Source organism: Vanderwaltozyma polyspora, genomic scaffold, assembly GCF_000150035.1.
Source record: "Vanderwaltozyma polyspora DSM 70294 KpolScaffold1061 genomic scaffold, whole genome shotgun sequence".
In the NCBI taxonomy this organism is placed as follows: Eukaryota; Fungi; Ascomycota; class Saccharomycetes; order Saccharomycetales; family Saccharomycetaceae; genus Vanderwaltozyma; species Vanderwaltozyma polyspora.
Window position 1 is genome coordinate 104,692 of NW_001834671.1, and position 21,946 is coordinate 126,637.

Here is a 21,946-nt window from a genome sequence, read left to right on the forward strand (position 1 = left end):
ACCATCATGGAAATATATTTAATTGATAAATTGAAATGTATCCTTTATAAATTTATAATATCACTCCATTTTTTTATATTTTCAAACCAGTTCTAACAGTTTACTATTACAGACACATGAGTTTCTAGAAGGTTATAACGAGCTATTCACCAGAAAGGTTCTGTTATCAGGCTAATATCAAAGGAAGAGTTAGATTAATCAAAAAAAACCATTTAAACAGCCTTATCCGATGATCACATTATCATTAAACTATAAATCCATCATGATATAATATAATTTACGGTGAACCTGTACTTCCTAAAGAGTTGATGTAAATTTTAACATAGCTGGAAACAAACATTCTTGGTCTTATTGAATCTACAAATGTAGAATGATAAATGACAAACTTACACCTTAGAGGGGATTATGACAAGAGAAATATAGATTACAGCAATTATTTAATAATTACAAAGGGACCAGCAAATATATTGGTCTGTATATGATTGAAGTGTTGACTACCTCTTTAGATAAGAGGGTTTTCCTGAACTTGTTAAGGGAAAGTATTTGATTCCAAATTATCATCATCGTAATATGTATCTTAAGGTAAAAACGGATTATATCCTTCTTTTGATCTTGTTCTTAAAACATAAAGATAATGACAATTACCAATTGAATGGCACAATACAGATCAGATCTAAAGTTGTTGATATCTGATTTAGTTTAATATCTATCTTTTCAAATATCAAATCGACATTCTTAAAAAAATATAAAAAGAAAAACGAGATAAAAGTTGAACTATTTCAATTTAATCTAGCTTGATAAAGTTGATATAGTATTAATGAATAATTGAGGAAACCTGAATAATCCTGTAAGACGATGTCTAACGAAATCAGTGATAGTATATCCCAAAATGACAATATCCTTGAAATGTTTTTTGATAACGATTTCGTACCTCAAGCCTATGTAGATATATTGTTATCAGCAGCAGGTTCAAAGGATATAAGTCAAGTACAATTGGTAACATCTTCACTGTTAACAAGATTAGATTATTATACTAAACATTTAACTAGTGAATTGAAATCATCAATTGGTAATTTAGAGAAATTGTCTGGCACAATTCCAATTACATGGTCAGCATCAAATCCAAGCAATACTAGTAGCAATAGTGCTATGATAGCTAATAATGACGAACTAGTTGGATCATCAAAATTAGAGTATTACATTGACACTCTGAGGAGTGCTGTGAGAGGGCTAGAGGCAGATATGTCTAAAATCGATTCAAGACTAAAAGAATTGGATATTAAATATCAAGGTGATGATAACGTTATTGAACAATTGGAAAATTTAGTAATGGTTAAAGGCAGATTGGGAAGAGTTACACAGTGTTTTGAAGAATTGAGATCGATATTTGAAATATCTTACAGTTCAAAAACTTCTGTAAATGATAATATTAACGATGTAATAACATTAGCAGATTTTAAAGTTTCATTAAAAACTTTGGAAGAAACAATTGATGAATCCTTACACGGCTCTTCTAAAACAGAAAAACGCAACGAACGTAATACAGAATTGTTAAATAAGATAGACCATTTCATTGAGTTAAAACCTGTCTTTAAAGGATTAGACAATTTCTATCCGGTGTATATGGAATTTGCAGATAATATAAAGAAGAAGGCAGATATATATTTAAGTACAAAAGATATAGAAGACGAATTTTAATAAAAGAATAAAATTGTTTTGTCTAAGTAGATACTATGCACAAATTATTAAATAACATTATTAAGGTATGAAGTTAAATAAAAATATATAATACAAGTAATGATGGCAAAATAGGAAACGATATCATTTTCACTATTAATTCAATATTTGAGAAAAAAATATTAATACATCGATTGCAGTTAATCCTTATACATCTCATTCCCTAGTTGACACGTTAGAAGCCTGCTCTAACAAGGATTCCTCATCTTCTTCCTTAGGTTTGTTGTCCCAGTTTGGTAGGAATTCCAGATATAATATGTATTTGAATTTTGCAAATAGCGATGCTGGTATCAATGCTCTTACTACATCATCAGGTATGATTCTGACAATAACACCTACTGGCAAGGAAAGCATACCACATAATATAGCAACTATCCACATTTCTCTAGTTTGTCTTTCAATTGAAAATGCAATACCACCATAAAACATGATTAAAATTTGGAGGACACCGATCAATGTCATTATGGCAATAAAATAGTAGTTTCTAAACAAATCTTGGAAGAAATTCAAATTGTTTTGTGTACATCTTTCCTTCCAACCTGTAATACCATCTGCTTCATCAAGTTTCCTGGATACGATCATAGTAAAAAACTGCAACCAAACAAAAGTATTGAATATCATTGCGTTCAGCTGCTGCTGTTCCTTTCCTGAAAGTTCATCCTTTCCACCAAAGAAAATATTAGCCCCATAGAATTTTAAAATAAAAGTAATAGTTAATTGCAAAGCTGCTTGTGCTAAAATCATTTTCCAGGTAGAGAATGATATAAGTGGCTCAGAACGTCCCTTTGGCTTCTTCTTTAAAATATCTTTATCAGGTTTATCAGTTGCTAAGGCTAATGCTGCTAAGGTATCCATAATTAAATTAACCCATAACAATTGTACGGCAGTCAATACTGACGATTCATCCTCTGATAATATAGCTGAAACAAACGTTAGAAAAACTGCTGTAATATTAACAGTCAATTGGAATTGGATGAATTTTTTGATTGAGGTAGAAACACATCTACCCCATTTAATTGCGTTTACAATAGAAGAAAAATCATCTGTCATAAGAATAATATCAGACGCTTCACGTGCAACTTCAGTACCTGAAATACCCATTGAAAAGCCTACATCAGCTAACTTCAAAGCTGGGGCATCGTTAGTACCATCACCTGTGACTGCAACAATATCTCCCATAGATTTCAAAGTACCTACTAGCAATCTCTTATCTTCAGGGGAAGATCTTGCAAGGACTCTTAATTTTGGTAAGATTTCAACTCTTTCTTCTTTTGTCAATTTTCTAAATTCTGGCCCTTCCATAGCACAATGTGGATCGTAATTATCTTCAAGAGTTAAAATATGACAGTTTCTAGCTATCGCCTTTGCTGTTAATAAATTATCACCAGTAACCATTCTGACTGTGACACCTGATTCTTGGCATTGCTTTACTGACTCATCGACACCGGGACGTAAAGGGTCTTGAATTCCAAAAATACCATCTATAACTAATCCGGTTTCATCGAATTTGGTACTATCACTGGAAGAAAGTAATGAATTGAATAAAATATCTGGCGAAGCGCAGTCATTATCTTTCTTATCTTTATCCATAAGTTCTGCCGGTGGCCAAGTTTTATAATCTAGCAAATCTTTATGAGCTAACGAAATTGCTCTCAAAGCATTTTCAGCGAAATCCTTTATGTGATTTTGAATATTATTAATTACATTTTCATCTAATTCTTGCAATGAACCATCAGTTCCTCTTCTGTAGGAACATTTTTTGAAAATAATTTCTGCAGCACCTTTAACATATAATCTATAAGTTCCAGTATCTTTCAATTTAACAACTAGACCCGACCATTTACGTGAGCTTTCAAATGGAATAATTTGAACGATTTTTTCAATTGTTGGAAACTTGGAATTAGGTTCGTTACGAACTTTTTGCAGTTCGCCAAGTCTTTTCAAATCTAAATTCAAATTTGCAAAACTTAACAATGCAATTTCAGTTTTTGAACCGATGTAAGGTTCTCTCGAGTTATAGGTTTCGATTGTATCAACTTCGTTTGAATTTGAACCCTCTGAATCGAAAGGATTGCTTGAACTTGGTGGCTTCTTATAATTTTTATTTTCAAAGGCTGTTGAATTTAGAGCAATATTGATAAGAATATCTTTCCCCAATTCTTTTTGAATTTCATTTAAGTTATCGCTGGTCTTACCACCAATGAGTACCTTTGTTACGGTCATTGAATTTCTGGTCAAAGTACCTGTCTTATCCGAGCAAATTGCAGTTGCCGAGCCCATAGTCTCACACGCCTTTAATATTCTAACCAGGTTCCCATCTTTAGTCATTTTTGTTGTTGCAAAGGCCAAAGCTAAGGTGACAGCCAATGGCAAACCTTCAGGGACAGCAACGACGATTATGGTTACCGAAGTGATGAAAATATTTAAAAATTTGTTACCTCTTTCAGCTGGCGGCAGATCTTTAAATCTCCCGTTAGGAGACAATATATTATATAAGTATTTTGCAAACAGAATAACGAATAGCAAAGTAGCAGCCAAACAGCCATACACTGAGATAATATCTGCCAAATTACTCAATCTTTCTTGCATAGGAGTCATTCCTGAGTTTTCGAGGGCAAAATCATCTGTATTCAACTCAGCATCTTCATCAGGTACTCGGTCGCCATGAATCAATGCGTTCATGGTTCTTCCATGGACAGAGGATATACCTACTGCAGTGACGACAGCTTTACCGAGACCAGCAATTACTTTCGATCCTGATATTAGCATACAGTCCGGGACGTTTTTGTCATTTGGAATATCTACGACGAAGTCGCTTGCGGAACTTGAAGCATTATTTTTAATGTCTTTATAGTATGATAGTGATTCAGTCAATGGTCTTTTCTTGATGGTGTCTGATTCCCCAGTGACGGAAGATTCGTCTACATCGCAGCAACCACTAACCAGGATACAGTCTGCTGGGAGGATATCTCCAGTTTGCAATTTGATGATGTCCCCTACTACCAGTTGTGAGTTTGGGATCAAAGAAACGGTAGCGGTATCTCTAATGACTGTGAAAGTTTTATCGTTTTCCTTTTTCTGTGATAGTTTTGAGAACTGTTTTTCCTTTTGGTAGTCGTTAGCAGCGGAGACGACTACTACTACTACGACTGCCAACATGATTGCAATACCTTCAATCCAATCTACATTTTTAATTATATGACCTTCTGGATCGTATTGCGTTGGTTGGCAAAAGACTTCGTAGAGACCTAGTAGAAAGGATACTATAGCTGCGATGGACAGTAGGATCATAGTTTTGTCGTTGAGAGCCTCTAAGATCAGTTGCATGAAGGTTTTTGAGACGTGTTCCGGTAACTTGTTATCACCATATTTGAGTTTTCTTGTGTGCAGTTGAGATGAATCTATGCCGTTGATAGGGTCAGTTTGTAAATTTTGGTATAGAACGTTCGGGTCATATGAATGGAATATTTGCAAGTATTGAGCAATGGATTTTGGGTCGTGTAGAGTAGAGAGTTGTACTTTGTCAGGTACTAAACCGAGGTCATCATCATCATTATTCATACCGGAATGAGGGAGGAGGGGGGGAAGAAAGAGAGAGAGATGAGTAAGGTTTAATTAAATGATTAATTTTAAAATATACAACTTTTCGTTTTTGGTTTAATTCCAAATAATATCTTTTATATAGGAGTTGAGTTGAGTGGGGTTGTGAGTGTGTGGGTTTGTGTTAGTGAGTGTATGAATATATAAATATACAGGTACTTTTTAAATAATTGGAAAAAGACACAGGAGGTGAAAAAAGCATCTACTTATAAAGAGTAAAATTATTTTATTTATTAATTAATCGATTGATTAATAATGGAATGAATGAATTGATTGGGAAATGTAATTTAAGTCAAGAGTAGAGTAGAGTAGAGTAGTTCTAAAATGGGTGTTAGTTCGATAGAGGTTAAACGTTTTTTTTTTGTTTTTTATTTTTTTGGGTATAAGAGTAGGAGTTGAAGGAAAGCTACAATGAGGCCGAAAGACGAAATTTCTGGTTAAGGCAAGAACCTGAAAATTGATCCAGAGAAGTGGAGGGAGGAGAAGAGAAGAGAAGAGAAGAGAAGTCTTGGGAAAAATGGAGCGAGAGAGGCCCAAGGGCAATATGGTAAGCAATTGTTCGCTAAGACGGTTACAGTTTAGCCCATCCTAGTATAGTCTGATATGGTATGATATAGAGTAATATAGTGTAATATAGTGATGGTATAGCCTGGTATGATATAAGTCAATTAATTCATTCTATGGTAAGTAATAATGAAAAAGTCGGTTTGGGATCAGTTTTCTGTTAAAGTCATGAGGAAATTAAAACTTGTAATAAGACAACAGTAAGAGTAAACAGTGAACAGTAAACAGTAAATAATACTTGGCTCAGTTGGCGTAGGTCAGATCGAGAGAGAGTGCTTATTACTTACGTCCGCCTGTGTGAGTGTGTGTGTGGGAGAGACACAAGGAAAGGATCATGACGAAAAGAAAAAGAAAAAGAAAAGACGAGGGGACCTAAAGAGGCTTAGCTGTGCACGGGCTGTTCTGTTGTTCTCTGGCTGCGTTTGCCGGGTTGTCGGGAGAGACAAATGTGCGTTGTCCTTGCTCTGAGAGACGGAGGCAGCGAGCTGCAACGACAGAATTTCTCGAAACTCGCTTTGCGTATTCTCTCCGACGCTCGCACTGGGCAATTAAAGAAAAAAAGGGGGCCTTCACCGGTCTGAGCTGAGCTGAACTGGGCTGTGTTGTTTTTGTCCTTGCTGTCGTTATCTTCTTCTTTTTCTTTTTCTCTTGGCCAAACAACCAAAGTTAGCTATGTTATGTTATGTTATGGCATACAATTTTGGTTCAGTTCAGTTCAGTTCAGTTCAGTTCGTTTTTTTCACATTACATTTCCTCAATCGGAATGGCTCTCTTATCTCGTCCTCGTCCTCGTAACTCTCATCGTTGTAGAGCACAAACAAGAAAGTTTTCGTTTTTGGCTAGCAGTGCCGAGATGAGAAAGGTAAGGTAAGATAAGGTAAGGAATGGAAAATTGAAAACATACACACACACACACTCTCTCTCTCTCATTTGCTTCATTCAACACAAGATTAGGAACTTATACTGGCTCACCTCTACATTCGCCAATTAATTAAATAACAAACCCACGCCAGACCAGACCAGACCAGACCAGACCACTCCACTCCACTCCAGAAGTATACCCAAATATCAAAACATTGCAACTCTCATCACCATCGATTCATCGCTTTCCACCTGGGTTTTCCTCATTTAAATTCATCATTTAAATTCGATTGTTTATTGTTTGTGTTACCTTTTGTCTTACAGTTACAGTTACAGTTACAGTTACTATTACTTTTTTGTATTCGTACTCGTATTCGTGCTAGTGCCATACACTCTCCATTCAAGACTATTTCGTCATATCCCCAACCCATGGTCACAATCTATATAACTAAATTCGACAATGGCACTTATAGTGATCCATGTGTCTTCAATGTGGCTGATTTAATCACTTTACGTGAGAAATTTAACATCTACGGAAATCTATCCGGTACATTACCAATCAACACCCAACAAAATAATTTCCTCTATCTACCTTTGAAAATTTCACTTGATCAATCTATCTACCTTGTCAAACTACATTCAGTCAACCTTAAAATTTTTAACCAATCTAACGATAATACTATAAATCTACTCTCAAACTCCACCCTCAACGACAATCCCAATGCCAATGGCAATGACGACAATATAGGTTTCATAGTCACTAACGATACAAACCCCAATAACGAAAATAATTCATCAGATGATATCCTAATAAATGAGTGGTTACAATATCATCAAGATAAAACACGTTTCACTTTCCCACTCTATAAGAAACTTTTATCTGAACATATTTCCGTACTCCCAGGTTCCAGGTTTGGCTGTAGATACGTGGGATACCCAGGCGATCCATTGAAGTACCATTCACAGTATCTTATCCATACACCTATAGATTACCATAAGGACAAACTAGACCTTCTCAGTCTCATTTCAACAGCAAGGCTTGGAACAGTAGTGAAAAAAAGCCAAGTCATATCGGGATGCATCTCCAACAATGGCAGTGACAATGAGGTCGAAGTTAAGCTTTTCACTTTGGAATGGTGTGGGTTCGGATAAGTATCATCCCACTTTTGTCCAATTGATGGCACAATTTATGAGAGAATTTGTCATGGCTTGGGCAGACTAGGCTTGGCGGCTAATCAACAACATGCATACCTACTTACGTACATATATACCCTACAAGTGTATTTTTATGAGGTATTTAAGAACATTTATATCATCACTCTACCCCTTGTGTTACATTACATACACACCCACATATATATATATATAAATACACAAGATCAAAAGACATATATCGAGTCACCATCTTTATTTGTAGTTGATGGCGACAACCGAAGTGAATGCATATTAGAGATAGAATGAGACTGTAAACGTTCCTGTATTTATATTCATTTCGTTTCGGGTAGTTTAAATATGTATTCAATCATGTACTGTACGTGAAGCTGTGTTCTTACCTCTTTATGCAAAACCCAAAATCAAAGTGGCACACTCACATATATAATATGAAAAATGGCACACATGACCAATTACACCACGTGACTAAATCCCAATTTCGGTTCTTTTTGTTTCTTTTTCCTTCTTTGTGGAAAAAAAAAACTCGAAAAAAAAAAATTCGAAAAAAAAGTCGAAGAGCCTTCGATTCGAAATTTCGAAATCAACATCGAAATCGAAATCGAAATCAAAAGAGAAATCCCAACAGTCTGAAGTCCTAACGTCAAAAAATGTAATCAAATTAGGCTTTCGAAGCTTGATTTGTTTTGATATTGATCAGATTAAGTTTGGGATATAAGGTTCTCATCATTCTTCATATACATTATACGCTCTAAATTTATTCATTCTCTGTTTATCTTGGTTGGTATCTAGAAACACTAAAGAGAAGAAAGTAATATAATTACAAGAATTTTTATTTTTTTTTATTACATTTTTGGACCAAAAAAAAAAATAAAATAAGAATAATTAAATAGATAGATAGATAAATCATATCATTAAAGTGTTTGCTTATTATTCATTAAAGTGTCGTTGAGTTTCAATTAAACATTATCTTTTTTTTTCTTTCTCTTCTTCTTTTAACCCTTTACCCTTCCCCCCTCACTGTACATTAGTCTGTATATTAAATTATTGTTTAATCTTAATCTCTAACTGTACCATATTTTAATCATTTTATTTTAATTTCATTCAATTATTGTATATTACCTTTCTTCAATTATAGATTTTATTTTATCCTTCTGTGTTTTTTTATTTGTTTTATATTTAGGATCGTTTTAATTTAGTCGAATAAGAAATCAATCAAAAACAACAACAACAACAACTTATATCCTCTTTTAAGACATGTCGTTGGAATCAAAAGAAAAAACCTCTTCTTTACCTCCTGTTGATCCACAAGTCATCAATTCCGCTTTGAATGAGCTACATTTAGATGACGATGATTTAGATACCACAGATACTAATCCAACTACTGTATCTAACACTAACTCCGGGCGTAACCATGCAAATAATAATGGTCCAAGATCAGATGTAGGTATCATCAAATCTACCAATGCTAATATCTCATCCGATGTAGCTAATGGCATCTCTCAATCTCCTCCATTCAATCCATTACCTCAAAATGGTTTGCATATGTTTCCTCCTCCTCATCATCACCAAGTCATGGGTATGAATTTCGTTCCTTACTCACAAATGATGCCAATGCCTCCTCCACATGGTTTCCCTGGTGTTAATTCACCAAATAACGTGGGAGATCCGTTATGGCAAGATACTGGTCTAGCTCAAAATCCTGCTGCTGCTGATGTAGCTGCCACTGATGACACCGAAAAAAATGTATCTTCTTTCAGAAGACAAACTTTCCATGCTATTTCACAAAATGATTTAATTGCCATCTCAGGCACAACTGAAAACATCACTGCAACTGGAAATCCTGAAGAAATACAAACCAGAACTCAATCCATTTCTTTGGATAATGAATTTGCTGCTACCACAGCTGCTCAAGCCGTCGCAGGAACAACTGGTACTGTCGAAACTGTCGAGGGACAAGATACAAAGAATGGTCAACCAAATAGTTCCAATCCATTCCCTGCTGCAGCTTATCCATACGGTGGTCCGTTGATGCAACCAAATTCTGTTATTTCTGGTCATCATACTCCGATCCCTTCACCATTTCCTGGCGCTTATGGGTTTACTTCTCCTTTCCAATCCTTCTCACCAATTGTTCATCCTCATTCTCCTATCCCAATGCACCATCATCAAATGCAATTCCCTCAAAATCCTCATCAATTGAATGATCCAAGTGTTGAACCAAAGGCAACAAATGATGAAAATGATGATAAATTAGTTTCGAAACAAAACAGCAGTACTCCTCCTCCATGGATGTATGGTAATCCTCCATTTGGTCATATGGTCCCACACCCTCATGGTGTTCACCATCCTCATCATTTGATGAACCGTAACAATAAATTCCATAATGGTAATAAGAACTCTTACGGAAGAAACAAGAATGGTAACAGAAATGGCTACAACGGATATCACCAACGTAAAATGGAAGATTCCTTAATTTATTCCAATGCTACCTTAGATCAATTCATTGGGGAAATTTACTCTCTATGTAAGGACCAGCATGGCTGTCGTTTCTTACAAAAACAATTGGACGTCATGGGTGAAAACGCAGCTAATGCTATCTTCAATGAAACTAAAGAACATACTGTTGAATTAATGACTGATTCGTTTGGTAATTATTTAATTCAAAAATTGTTAGAAAGAGTAACCGTCGAACAAAGACTAGAAATAGCACAAATTTCTGCCCCATATTTCGTTGATATTGCATTAAATCCTCACGGTACTAGAGCTTTACAAAAGTTAGTTGAATGTGTCGGTACTGAAGAGGAAGCTCAACTTGTTGTTGATTCATTACAGCCATCCATTGTAGAGTTGAGCAAGGATTTAAATGGTAACCATGTCGTTCAAAAATGTTTGCAAAAATTGGATCCAACATATTTCCAATTCATTTTCGATGCTGCTTCTCAAGATTGTGTTGATATCGCTACTCAAAGACACGGGTGTTGTGTTTTGCAACGTTGTTTAGACCATGGTAATAAGGATCAACGTCGTGGATTATGTGAAATGTTGTTAAGCAATATAGATCAATTAAGTATAGATCCATTTGGTAACTACGTAGTCCAGTACGTTATAACTAAAGAATCAGAAGAAAAAGCCTTTGACTACTCATACAAGATTGTGGAAGTCTTAAAACCTAAAGTCAAAGACTTATCTTTACATAAATTTGGTTCTAATGTTGTCGAAAAAATTTTGAAAACCCCAGCTTTGTCAGAGCCTTTGATTTTAGAATTATTGAAAAATAATGATGAATCTGAAATTCAAATGCTATTGAACGATAGTTACGGTAATTATGTTTTACAAACTGCTTTAGACGTTTCTCATAGCACCAACCCTTCATTGTACAAAAGATTATCGGATATTGTTTCACCATTATTAGTTGGCCCTATCAGAAATACTCCTCATGGTAGAAGAATAATTAACAAATTAAACATGACATAAACCTAGTTTGTTTTCCCACATTTATTATCTTTTTTTCCATTTCTGTTTCCTAATTATCAGATGAGATGCTTGAAACTTAAAAGATTTTATATATACAACAATTTTGTAACATATAGATTTACAGTTAATTTAAAACAGTAAACCATTAGTTAATATTTCATTTAAAAATGTGAATTTTGCATTTAATTTTTCAGTATATTGTATCTAGATTTATATATTAATCATTATTTACATTAAAATCAGAACGATCTAAAAAAAAGAAAAAAACTACATTAATAATTATTAGTTACTTCTATTACTACAATCATTATTCTTGATTTGGAATTTCCTTATATATATTCGACTGAATATAAATCTCTCCACAGGGTATTGTACAAGTCATTTAGGTCACCATTATTAACAAATTCATCAAGTGTACCTAAATTATAACTTCCTGTATTATCGTTTTCAACAAGGAAAGGAAATTGTTGAATGGAAGGGTTAGAGGCAATATCTTTAGTGATGGCCACTTTATCGGGCAACACTCCATTCTGTTTCAATAGATCATTAGATGGCAATACAGAATTATTTGGAAGGAGTGACGGTCTTGGCATATTAATGACAGAATTATCATTAGCTGCATTAACATATCCTGAGTTATAATTCATAATATTAGCATTTTCAGAAACAGACGTTAACATATCTAATGAATTGACATTTTGTCCTTGAGAATTTTGCGGCGAATGAGACCTGAATATAGCCTCTTGTGATTCCACCAAATTTTTTGGAAAATGTGCTGTTCTTGGATTATTAAATTTCTTTTTACTTCCATTGCTCACATCATTTAAATCAGAGAACATCCTACGGACATTCAAATGGAATCCAGATTCGTTAATGTTCTTCATAATATATTCAAATACATAAGATTTTGGATCCAGTAAGGATTCGATGACTTCAGATACATCTGGGCTTATTTTATTAATTTTTTCAATTAGTTTTTGTTTTGTCAGGTTTTGTTGCTTCATAATCAAAACAATATTTAAATGAGTGATCACTGCAACAAATGCGGATGATAAGTTCAAGTGTCTATTGGTAATACTATTGGCAATAACTTCATTATTTTTCAGATCATTATAAATAAAACTATTTTGGAATCTTTTAACAATTTTTAAAATATTAACTGTATCCGAAAGATCCATTGAAATCTTAGATTTAAATATTCTTGAAAACATCAATAGACAACCAATACCATATAATTTATAGCAACGGGCAACGGTATAATCATCATCGATAAGAGTCAATAATTTATTCATCTTTGACCAAACTAAGCATGTAATATCATGTAATTTTTCAATTTCTAGATTGAATTCATGTGGAGCTGGTAATACTATTAATCTTGCTAATAAGTTACTTGATGCATGTAATATAATACAAATAGTCTGAAAATACGCAAAAACGAAATAAACAACTTGATATCTTAAATATGAATCATATTCATCAGAGCTTGTTTCTTTGAATGCAATCTTAAATAGTCTCTTGGCTTGATTTTGTACAACATCTAACTTCATTAGAGCTGTATTTAATTTATTAAAAACTTCAGTAGTCAATTTTATTCTAAACATGGTTGGTTTTGCATTATTTTTAATTGAGGTGTATCTTTCATGATATAAAACGTTTTCGTAAAAGTCTGCAATAATGATGGATCTAGCCACATTAAAATAGTCTAACAAGGCATTGATTTGTAGAGTATTGAAATATGAATTGTCATTGCATAAATGGACATTTTCTAAGAATTCATTGATATCCATAAATCCGACATCCCTAAATTCTTTGATTAATAAACAATTACATCTTGAATTTACAATCGATGATTGCATACCTCTTTCACTAGATACAAGTTTTTCAATTGCGTATAACCTCCACCAATCTCTACGTCTTCTTTCGGCTTCATTTTCACTTAATCCTACATAAAACTCCCATCTTGATAAACCCATTTTCATTGCATAGTTTATTGTTACCTCTAGAACTTTTTCAACTGCATAGTATTCATCTAGCCATAATTGTTTATCTATAAGTGATAATAGAATTTCCAAATAATCCAAGCTTTTGAAATCATCGTAATGATATAAAGTTGAGTTATAGTAACTATATGATAGTACTAATAATAACTCCTCTTGTTTTGAGTAAAATAAGAAATTTTCCATATCTTTTATTGGGTTTTGATCCATTGAAATTTTATCCTCGCCATTGGTAGCTCTTATCATTAGGATTTCGTAACTTTGTTTATGTGTCTGGAATATTTTTAAAATTAATGAAAACATGAAAAAATAATTGTCTACATTCATTAGTAATTGATCAGTTGTTATTCCTGCCAAATTATAAAGAAATGGCTGTGGTAATAGTTTTATAATTGAAGTCAGGCTATCCTTATTATTGAATTGCATTGGACTTGAAGCTGGAGTATTTGTTGTTGATGAAGGTGACAATAATTTATATTTTGTTAAATAATTTTCTAACGGATTACCGATTGTAATGCAACTTTGGGTCATATGATCGATGCATAAATCGAAAAATCTTAAAAGTATATATATACTTTCCTTCATCTGTATTAAAGTAGATTCTTCACATTTATTATTAATCTCACGTTGGTAAAATGAACCTATCCCTCTAAATGATAAACCTAAGAAGGGAGAATATAAACCAAATAATTCTTCAATTAACGGTTGTTTGGATAAGAAAGAAGCGCATAAATTTGCTTTATTTTCCTTTTGATCTGACCAAATCGAATACTTTGTTAGGTTTACTCTATTGGTATATCTATTTTTCATTAGGTGAGTTTCTACCGAAGATGTTAAATTCTGTCTTTGTTGTAAATGAATATTAGAATCCTTTTTCGGTGGGTTTAAATTTGTATTGTTTTTCAATTTCTTATAATTTATCTTTGGAGTCCAGTCATTTAAAATCTCATTAATTTGCGAATTTACATTTTCAATTAGGTCATTTGTACTTAAGTCATTATTATTCAAGTTTTTAATTTCCTTTAAATTTTTCAAAATATTTTGTAAATTAATTAATTTTTTTTGTAATAGGGAATCATCTTCGAAATAACCACCATCGTTATTATTTAATTTAAAATCTGGTAATTCATCTACAGGAATATTTAATTCTGTATGTTGGCATACATTTTTCCTTTTGACAACTTTAAAAAAACCTAATGAATGATCTGCTATTCTTTGGGAATTTGGTTTTTTAACTTTGCTATCACAACTTATTAATTCATCTAAATTTCTTTTCTTTAATTGAGAGTCTAAATTAGTGTCACTTACACTTCTTGATACATCTAAACTGTTAGATCCACTTCTATTGTTAATATTATGGGAAGTATTATTTATTATATTATTGTTATTATTATTATTATTATTATCATTATTGTTATTATTGTTATTGTTCTCTGATAAAGTTTTTGATTTATTTAAAATTTCGAGTGACGAACAAGAAGTAATTTTTTTCTTTGAATTTATTGAATCGCTACTGGTAAAAATACATTCACAGTCATAAGTGATACAACTTGAACAAGGCCAATTACCACTGCATTTAATTTTCCTTCTTCTACAACCTTCACAGGCTCTGCTTACTTTTGATCTAGTCTTTTTTTGAGTAGTTGTATTTGTATTTGAAGTTCCAGTAGTATTGTTACTGTCGTTAGTACTGCTGTTACCGCTACTGTTACTTCCTGCCATTTTCCTTTAAATATTTTATGTTCCTAAAGAAGGAAAAAATGTACGATAAAAGGTTGTAGTGTGGTATAAATATTGGTGAAAAGTAGTTAATCAAAAATATAGTATACTAGAATTTTCTTTTCTATAATAATGTTGTTATTATTCTAGTAAATAAGGTTTGACTATGATGGTGTGATTTAATATTACAATAAACTATTGTATAATGAGAATGCACGTATATGTTGTTTTTATTTTATTTTATTGATCTATGAGATGTTGGTATGTGTAATATAGTTTGGATATTACTTTATGAATAGGTGATAGCTTATAATTAATAATTAATAATTAATAATTAAACCTTTTGGATATTCTGGATGGATGAGATATTATTAACTTTAGCTTAAATTCGGAATTTTTCCATTTACCGTATTCAGTGACAGTGGTTTCTCTTTTCTTCTTGTTCCTTCTCAGACGGAGGGTTGAGGGAGGAAGCAGAGATGGAGACAGAGAAGGCTATAGAGAATGGCTACAAGTAGTAAGTTAGCCAAACACTGGTATGGTATATAAGTATAGTTTAGTTTAGCCTATTAGGAGAAAAGGATGGATAGGAACACTGTCGATGGAGTGTGTCAGAGTATAGAGAAATAATCTATTTGACTAACGACAAATTGGCTGGGCAAAAAAGAAAATAAAAAGTAATAGAAAGCCTTTATTTGTTCTTTGCTTTTTTGGAATGTGAAAAAGTAAACTCCCTGCACCGCACTAAAGTAGCCGCTGATATAGTAGAGGTAATGAAAGCAATAGTAATAAGAAGAGACAACTAGGCACTGATCCAAAACGCAACAGCGATAGGTTTGGTAGGGTAGTATCGGATGCGATGTCGACGAGATAGAGGAGTGGTTGCAGTTGCAGTTGCAATTGCAGTTGCTTATATATGATGATCTATATATATATATAGAGAGATATATTAGAAATTTGCAGTTACGCCAAGCAGTCACAGTAAGAAAAGACGGGTTTGGCCATCATAACGCCACCGTCGTCTGTCTCCCCTGCCCGGAATCTCACCTGTCCTCATACAGAGAGAAGCCGAAAAATACGAATTGTTCCAACCGAGACAAGAGACAGATGGGAAAGAGCATTGATATTGGTGCAATTAGCACCATTCTTATCGTTAGTAGTTTTGCCATTGCTATTGCTATTATTCATTTCCATTATTTCCATTATCATCATTATCATTATTAATAATAATATTGGCAATGAATAATAATAACAATAATAATAATAAATTGTCTGTCTGTCTGTCTGTCTAACCAGTTAAAATTTTTGTTGCTCATGGTGGAGACAGAGAGAGCCAGAGAGAGAGAGGGAAAAGAGAGTAAGACAAGTTTTTGGGTACTGCGATAGCAACAGGAATTCCCAGACAGATCCGGATTGGAGCCATTTGTGTGCGTGTGTGTGCGTGGACGGACACAGATGAGATGTGGCTCTTGGAGGGATGGGAGAGAAGAACTGGGCAAGAGTGACGTCGTTGTCTTATGTCTTGTCGTCCGTGGTGATAGTAGTTGGTCCGCGGAAAAGAAAACCAACCATATATTAAGAATAACTAAGAAGAACAACAGCAGGCAAACACACAAACAGGCGTATTTAGGAATGTACAAAGGTACGGATGACATTGGTGGACCTTTTTAATTTTATTCTTTTATCTGCTTATTTTGGGACAGCGTTAATGCTCCTAACCTATCCCAATCTAGCACATACTGTTGCAATTGCTAATGCTAATGCTAATGTTGCTTATTAACTCCGATGGCTAACATTCTAACTATACTTGATCCCACCACTGACAAAATGAATCTGCGCAAAGCAACAACAATACAAAGAGAAATGAGATAAAAAAATATCCAAATAAATTAAATTAAGTTAAAACTTGTCTGTGTTCCTCGATGGCGCATCGATATACAATATAACGACCCCAAAAACTCCATACATTGTTGATCTTTTGTTTTTAATTTTACTTAACAAGCACCCGTGGCATGGGATGGGATGGGGCGGACAAGGAAGATACAATCTGTAACTTTACTCATACATTTAAAATAGCTAATGCATAGCTCATGATTCGGTGTTGGACCGTTGGTCCAATTGAGATCATTTCATATCTTTGCTCTTGAATGTACTTGTTCTCTCTAACCCCAGAGCCGCCGGTTAGTAACTGAATAAAAAAAATTAAAGCAAACCAGATATAGATTTAATTACAATCATCGATACCCAACTGGAACACCCGATACAAACAAACACCTGATACCTCTTGCCTAGAAATAAATATATCCCACCACCCACGTATATATGTATATGTATATGTATATGCATATATAAGGATAGAGAGAGAGGTTCAGGTGGTTCGATTACCTTTTTAGTGACATGAAGACAGTCCTGATTGATGATTTGATAGAAGAAAGGATCTAAGATATTGATCACGTGCACAGCCACCTGCCATCTTCCTAATTTAAATTTTAATCTCAGCCCACTCTCTTGTTCACGTGACATATTGCCCGTATTTACTTCTCCTATCTATCCCTCTCTCTCGTACACGGGACAAAATTTTATCTCTTCGAGGTTTTTTTTACAAATTTTTTATTCGCGTAAAAACTGTCCTTTTTCGATTGTCTGTTACTTGTACGACTACTGACAAACCGTACGTAACTCAGTAACTGAAAAATTATCATCTGAACAAAATTCGATTTCGATTTCGACTTCAACTTCAACTTCAACTTCAACTTCAACTTCGAATTGTTATTTTATTTATAGACCTTGTTTAAATTCTATATTCAACCATGTATATAACTGCTTGGTGCTCTTGATCACTTAGTGCCATCGAAAAAAACTTCAATTGCCCCCATTGACTCCAGGTTCATATCCAATTTGCTAGTTTGGATTTAACAATGTCATCAAAGTCAAAATCAAAGACAAAGTCAAAGTCAAAACAGAATAAAGATGATTCTCAACTGAAGAACAACAACAGCAACAACAATAATAGAGTCGTTAAAAACTTTTTACCCCAAGGTAAATATTTAAAACCTGAAGAAATCGAATATGAATTCGGCGGGGTACCAGGTGTTATTGGTATGCTAGTTGGTTTCCCATTGTTAATGTATTACATGTGGTTATCTGCCGAATTTAACAATGGTAAATTCTTCAGACCTTTACCAAATGAATCATTCATGGATTTCATTCTAAAATTATATAATTTATTCTTGAACCATGGTATCCCTTCAAGTTACTCCTGGTTCATCTTCCTATTATTTTGGTTAGTTCAAAGTATCTTTTATGTTACTTTACCAGGTATTTGGACAAAAGGTCAACCTTTAACACATTTGAAAAACAAACAATTACCTTACTACTGTAATGCCATGTGGTCTTTATACGTTTCAACAACAATTGTTATCGTTTTACATGTTACAGGAATCTTCAAATTATACACAATTATCGATTTATTCGGTGAAATTATGACTTGTGCTATCATTTCAGGTTTCGTATTCTCAATTGCTTTGTACTTATGGACTTTATTTGTTACTCACGATTACCACCGTATGACTGGTAACCATTTATATGACTTCTTCATGGGAGCTCCTTTAAATCCACGTATTGGTTTAATTGACTTAAAGATGTTCTTCGAAGTCAGATTACCTTGGTTCACTTTGTATTTTATCTCTTTGAGTGCTTGTTTCAAACAATATGAAACTTACGGTTATATCACCCCTCAATTAGGTGTGATCATGTTGGCTCATTGGTTATACGCTAACGCCTGTGCTAAAGGTGAAGAATTGATTGTTCCAACCTGGGATATGGCTTATGAAAAATTCGGTTTCATGTTAATCTTCTGGAATATTGCCGGTGTCCCTTACACTTACTGTCACTGTACTCTGTTCCTACATTACCACAACCCAACCGAATACCAATGGCCAATTCAATACAACATTGCCTTATATGTCACTTTGTTAATCGCCTACTATTTCTTCGACACCGCCAATGCTCAAAAGAACGCATTCAGAAAGCAAATGGCTGGTGACAAGACCATTAGAAAGACTTTCCCATTCTTACCTTACCAGATCTTAAAGGATCCAAAGTATATGGTCACCGAAAATGGTTCATTATTATTAATCGATGGTTGGTACACATGGGCTAGAAAGATTCATTACACTGCTGATTGGACTCAATCTCTAGTCTGGGCTCTAGCATGTGGTTTCGACTCCTACTTACCATGGTTTTTCCCTGTCTTCTTCTTTGTTGTCTTGATTCATAGAGCTACTAGAGATCAAGCTAAATGTAAGAAGAAGTACGGTGACGATTGGAAAACTTACTGTAAGCACTGTCCTTACTTGTTTATTCCATACATCTTATAGAGATATTTATAAATATATACCTCACCCCAATATCAAACGTTTATATTACCTTTAACATACCACTAAACAACTGTATATTTATGAAATATATCATTGTTCTTCATTCAATCATTCTATCACTCGCTGACACTCGGAGGTTATCAAGATATCAAATAATTTTTCAATATGAAAAATTAAAGCTTTAATGTGAGAAATGGATATATAAAAGAAAAACTTAAGTACCACTAGACTTTAACTGTTCAATGTTTGCTTTGTTCTAAGGTATATTTCATACACCAGATTATCAGAAGTAGTTTGCCGTGTCTCTTGAAAGGATATCATTCTGATTGATTAAAATAGGAACATACTATAATTCTTCATTTTTACATTATGGAAACTGTACAGAAGAGAAATTATTATGATGTTATTGCAGGTTTATCAGCATTTGAAAAGTCAAATGATGTAACTTTAAGTAATGAAGAGTTGAGAGAATTGACTACAATTAATGACAAAGATGGTGACGATGAGTTACAGTCAAATGAAAATGAAGAAAATTTAAAGAATGACGAAGAAAAGGGTAAAATGGTTGTTCATGGTTATTTGGGTGGTAAAGTTGATCTTTCAGAAGCTTCAAATGCTACTTATGATTTATCTCATACTCTTCTTGGAGGTTATGTGCCAAAAAAACAATTAGAATCATTATCAAGTATTGATTTTGCTCATTATTTCCATAAATCTCTAGAATGCGAAAACGCTTTAGAAGTATATGATTTATTAGTAGGTAATGAGTACAGACATGTTCAACAACAACAATATAGAAGTGATTCTCAGAATAAAGATGGGAATGTTAGAAAAGTTGTGATATGTAAGAATTGTAAATCAAGATTCACAGGACCAAACAGAATGAAATCACTATATAAACATAATTGTAATAATACTAAATAATAAGGGTAAATATAAACTGAACATAACAATAATTTTTAATAGATATCATATTAATGGGTAATAATCAGAGAGTAGCATTACTTTTAAACTACAATTTATTATTTAAATAAAATGACAAATAAAGTAAATGACAAATACTATTTTGTATACATGTAGAAAATATATAAATAATTATATAAATGAGTTTGAATTGATATTTTATTATTTATGGATGTTGTTATTTTTTGTTATTTCATTAATCTTGTTCAGCGATGGCAATCAATCTTTCTTCGATTTCATCAATGGTCAATACAAAGAATTTGTCCTTGATGGCTACACCTACTTCTAGATCTTTTTTAGTGAAGTCTGTACCTAATGAATCAATTAAATGAGTAATACCAAATTCTACCACTTTTTCCCAAGAATCTTCATTTAAACGATCTTTTAAACCACCTTTTTGTTTCTTGAAGAAATTTTCTAAAGAGGTGGAAATTTCCTGTTGCTTTGGACCAGTAGCAGTTGCTTTATAACCAACGTAATAACCTGAAGGATCAGATTTGTAAATAGAAGGACCCTTTTCTTCATCTAAGGAGACGAATGTTAATATAACACCTAATGGTCTCATGTACGCTCTTTGGGTATATATTTGTGATAAGTTGGCCATTCTTTTTGCCAATACATCTACAGGCATATCATAACCATACTTGTAACGAAATTCTGCAGCTTCTGCCTTACATCTGATTGCAGCATTTCTAGCATCAGGAATTGGACCATTTGCAACCATACCAATAGTTCTTGAAATTTGGAAAATGTATGAAACAGTTTCAGCATCTAATAATTTATCTGGTACTTTTTTTTGATTTATTATGACACTACAATTGTTACCTCTAATGGCAATTGAGTTTATATTAGTTTGATTACAAGCTTTAAAAGCATATTCTACTTGATATAGTCTACCTTCTGGGGAGAAAATAGTAATATGTCTATCATAACCAGCTGCGGATGCAGCAGCACCACCACCAGACATAACTTTAAAATATTAGAATTTAAATTTGAAATTTGATATGAATCTTAACGAGAACTTAGAAATTGACTACTATATAATCAATATTAGTTATAATTCTCTTAAAGTAAAATCAGTGTACTTGTTCTTTGTAGTTATTCTAACTTCACCTTGATAATTGACAATTGAACCAAAAATTAAATATCAAACGACTAAAAAACTGCAAAATCTTACTATCCACACAGAATCCACCTCTATCAGTATCTTAATAATAGCTGGATCTACCCTTAGTCTGATACTCTTTAATAACCATCGTTATTTAAAAAGGTGGCAAAACCTTCAAAATCTTCATTTTTAAATTAATAAAAGAAGAAAGCCTTCCTTGTTTGAATATCCATTGTGTCATGTGACCTACCATTTATCAGGTTTGTAGATCACATGACATGTTAATAACATTAAACGTAGGGTAACTCATTGGCATGTCGTCTAACAACATCAATATCAATTGGTACCAAATGAACCACTTATTAGTTGCG

General features: G+C 33.3%; 8 protein-coding genes across 8 annotated transcripts; 5 read left to right on the forward strand and 3 right to left on the reverse strand.

The window, feature by feature from the left end:
• Window positions 1-855: 855 nt before the first annotated feature.
• On the forward strand, window positions 856-1,698 carry COG7 (Golgi transport complex subunit COG7; the record flags this gene model as incomplete). Its single annotated transcript, XM_001645421.1, has 1 exon — window positions 856-1,698. The coding sequence occupies one exon, from the start codon at window positions 856-858 to the stop codon at window positions 1,696-1,698; it is 843 nt and encodes a 280-aa protein (XP_001645471.1).
• A 195-nt stretch (window positions 1,699-1,893) lies between these two features.
• On the reverse strand, window positions 1,894-5,298 carry PMC1 (calcium-transporting ATPase PMC1; the record flags this gene model as incomplete). Its single annotated transcript, XM_001645422.1, has 1 exon — window positions 1,894-5,298. One exon carries the CDS (start codon window positions 5,296-5,298, stop codon window positions 1,894-1,896), a length of 3,405 nt encoding a protein of 1,134 aa, XP_001645472.1.
• Window positions 5,299-7,191: 1,893 nt separating this feature from the next.
• Window positions 7,192-7,914, forward strand: SEN34 (tRNA splicing endonuclease subunit SEN34; the record flags this gene model as incomplete). Its single annotated transcript, XM_001645423.1, has 1 exon — window positions 7,192-7,914. One exon carries the CDS (start codon window positions 7,192-7,194, stop codon window positions 7,912-7,914), a length of 723 nt encoding a protein of 240 aa, XP_001645473.1.
• A 1,275-nt stretch (window positions 7,915-9,189) lies between these two features.
• Window positions 9,190-11,409, forward strand: PUF4 (Puf4p; the record flags this gene model as incomplete). The annotated part of the gene is made up of 1 exon (XM_001645424.1): window positions 9,190-11,409. The coding sequence occupies one exon, from the start codon at window positions 9,190-9,192 to the stop codon at window positions 11,407-11,409; it is 2,220 nt and encodes a 739-aa protein (XP_001645474.1).
• Window positions 11,410-11,738: 329 nt separating this feature from the next.
• PDR1 (drug-responsive transcription factor PDR1) lies at window positions 11,739-15,128 on the reverse strand (the record flags this gene model as incomplete). Its single annotated transcript, XM_001645425.1, has 1 exon — window positions 11,739-15,128. The coding sequence occupies one exon, from the start codon at window positions 15,126-15,128 to the stop codon at window positions 11,739-11,741; it is 3,390 nt and encodes a 1,129-aa protein (XP_001645475.1).
• A 2,915-nt stretch (window positions 15,129-18,043) lies between these two features.
• ERG4 (delta(24(24(1)))-sterol reductase) lies at window positions 18,044-19,504 on the forward strand (the record flags this gene model as incomplete). The annotated part of the gene is made up of 1 exon (XM_001645426.1): window positions 18,044-19,504. One exon carries the CDS (start codon window positions 18,044-18,046, stop codon window positions 19,502-19,504), a length of 1,461 nt encoding a protein of 486 aa, XP_001645476.1.
• Window positions 19,505-19,873: 369 nt separating this feature from the next.
• Window positions 19,874-20,428, forward strand: LDB7 (Ldb7p; the record flags this gene model as incomplete). The annotated part of the gene is made up of 1 exon (XM_001645427.1): window positions 19,874-20,428. The coding sequence occupies one exon, from the start codon at window positions 19,874-19,876 to the stop codon at window positions 20,426-20,428; it is 555 nt and encodes a 184-aa protein (XP_001645477.1).
• Window positions 20,429-20,663: 235 nt separating this feature from the next.
• On the reverse strand, window positions 20,664-21,434 carry SCL1 (proteasome core particle subunit alpha 1; the record flags this gene model as incomplete). The annotated part of the gene is made up of 1 exon (XM_001645428.1): window positions 20,664-21,434. The coding sequence occupies one exon, from the start codon at window positions 21,432-21,434 to the stop codon at window positions 20,664-20,666; it is 771 nt and encodes a 256-aa protein (XP_001645478.1).
• Window positions 21,435-21,946: the final 512 nt, after the last annotated feature.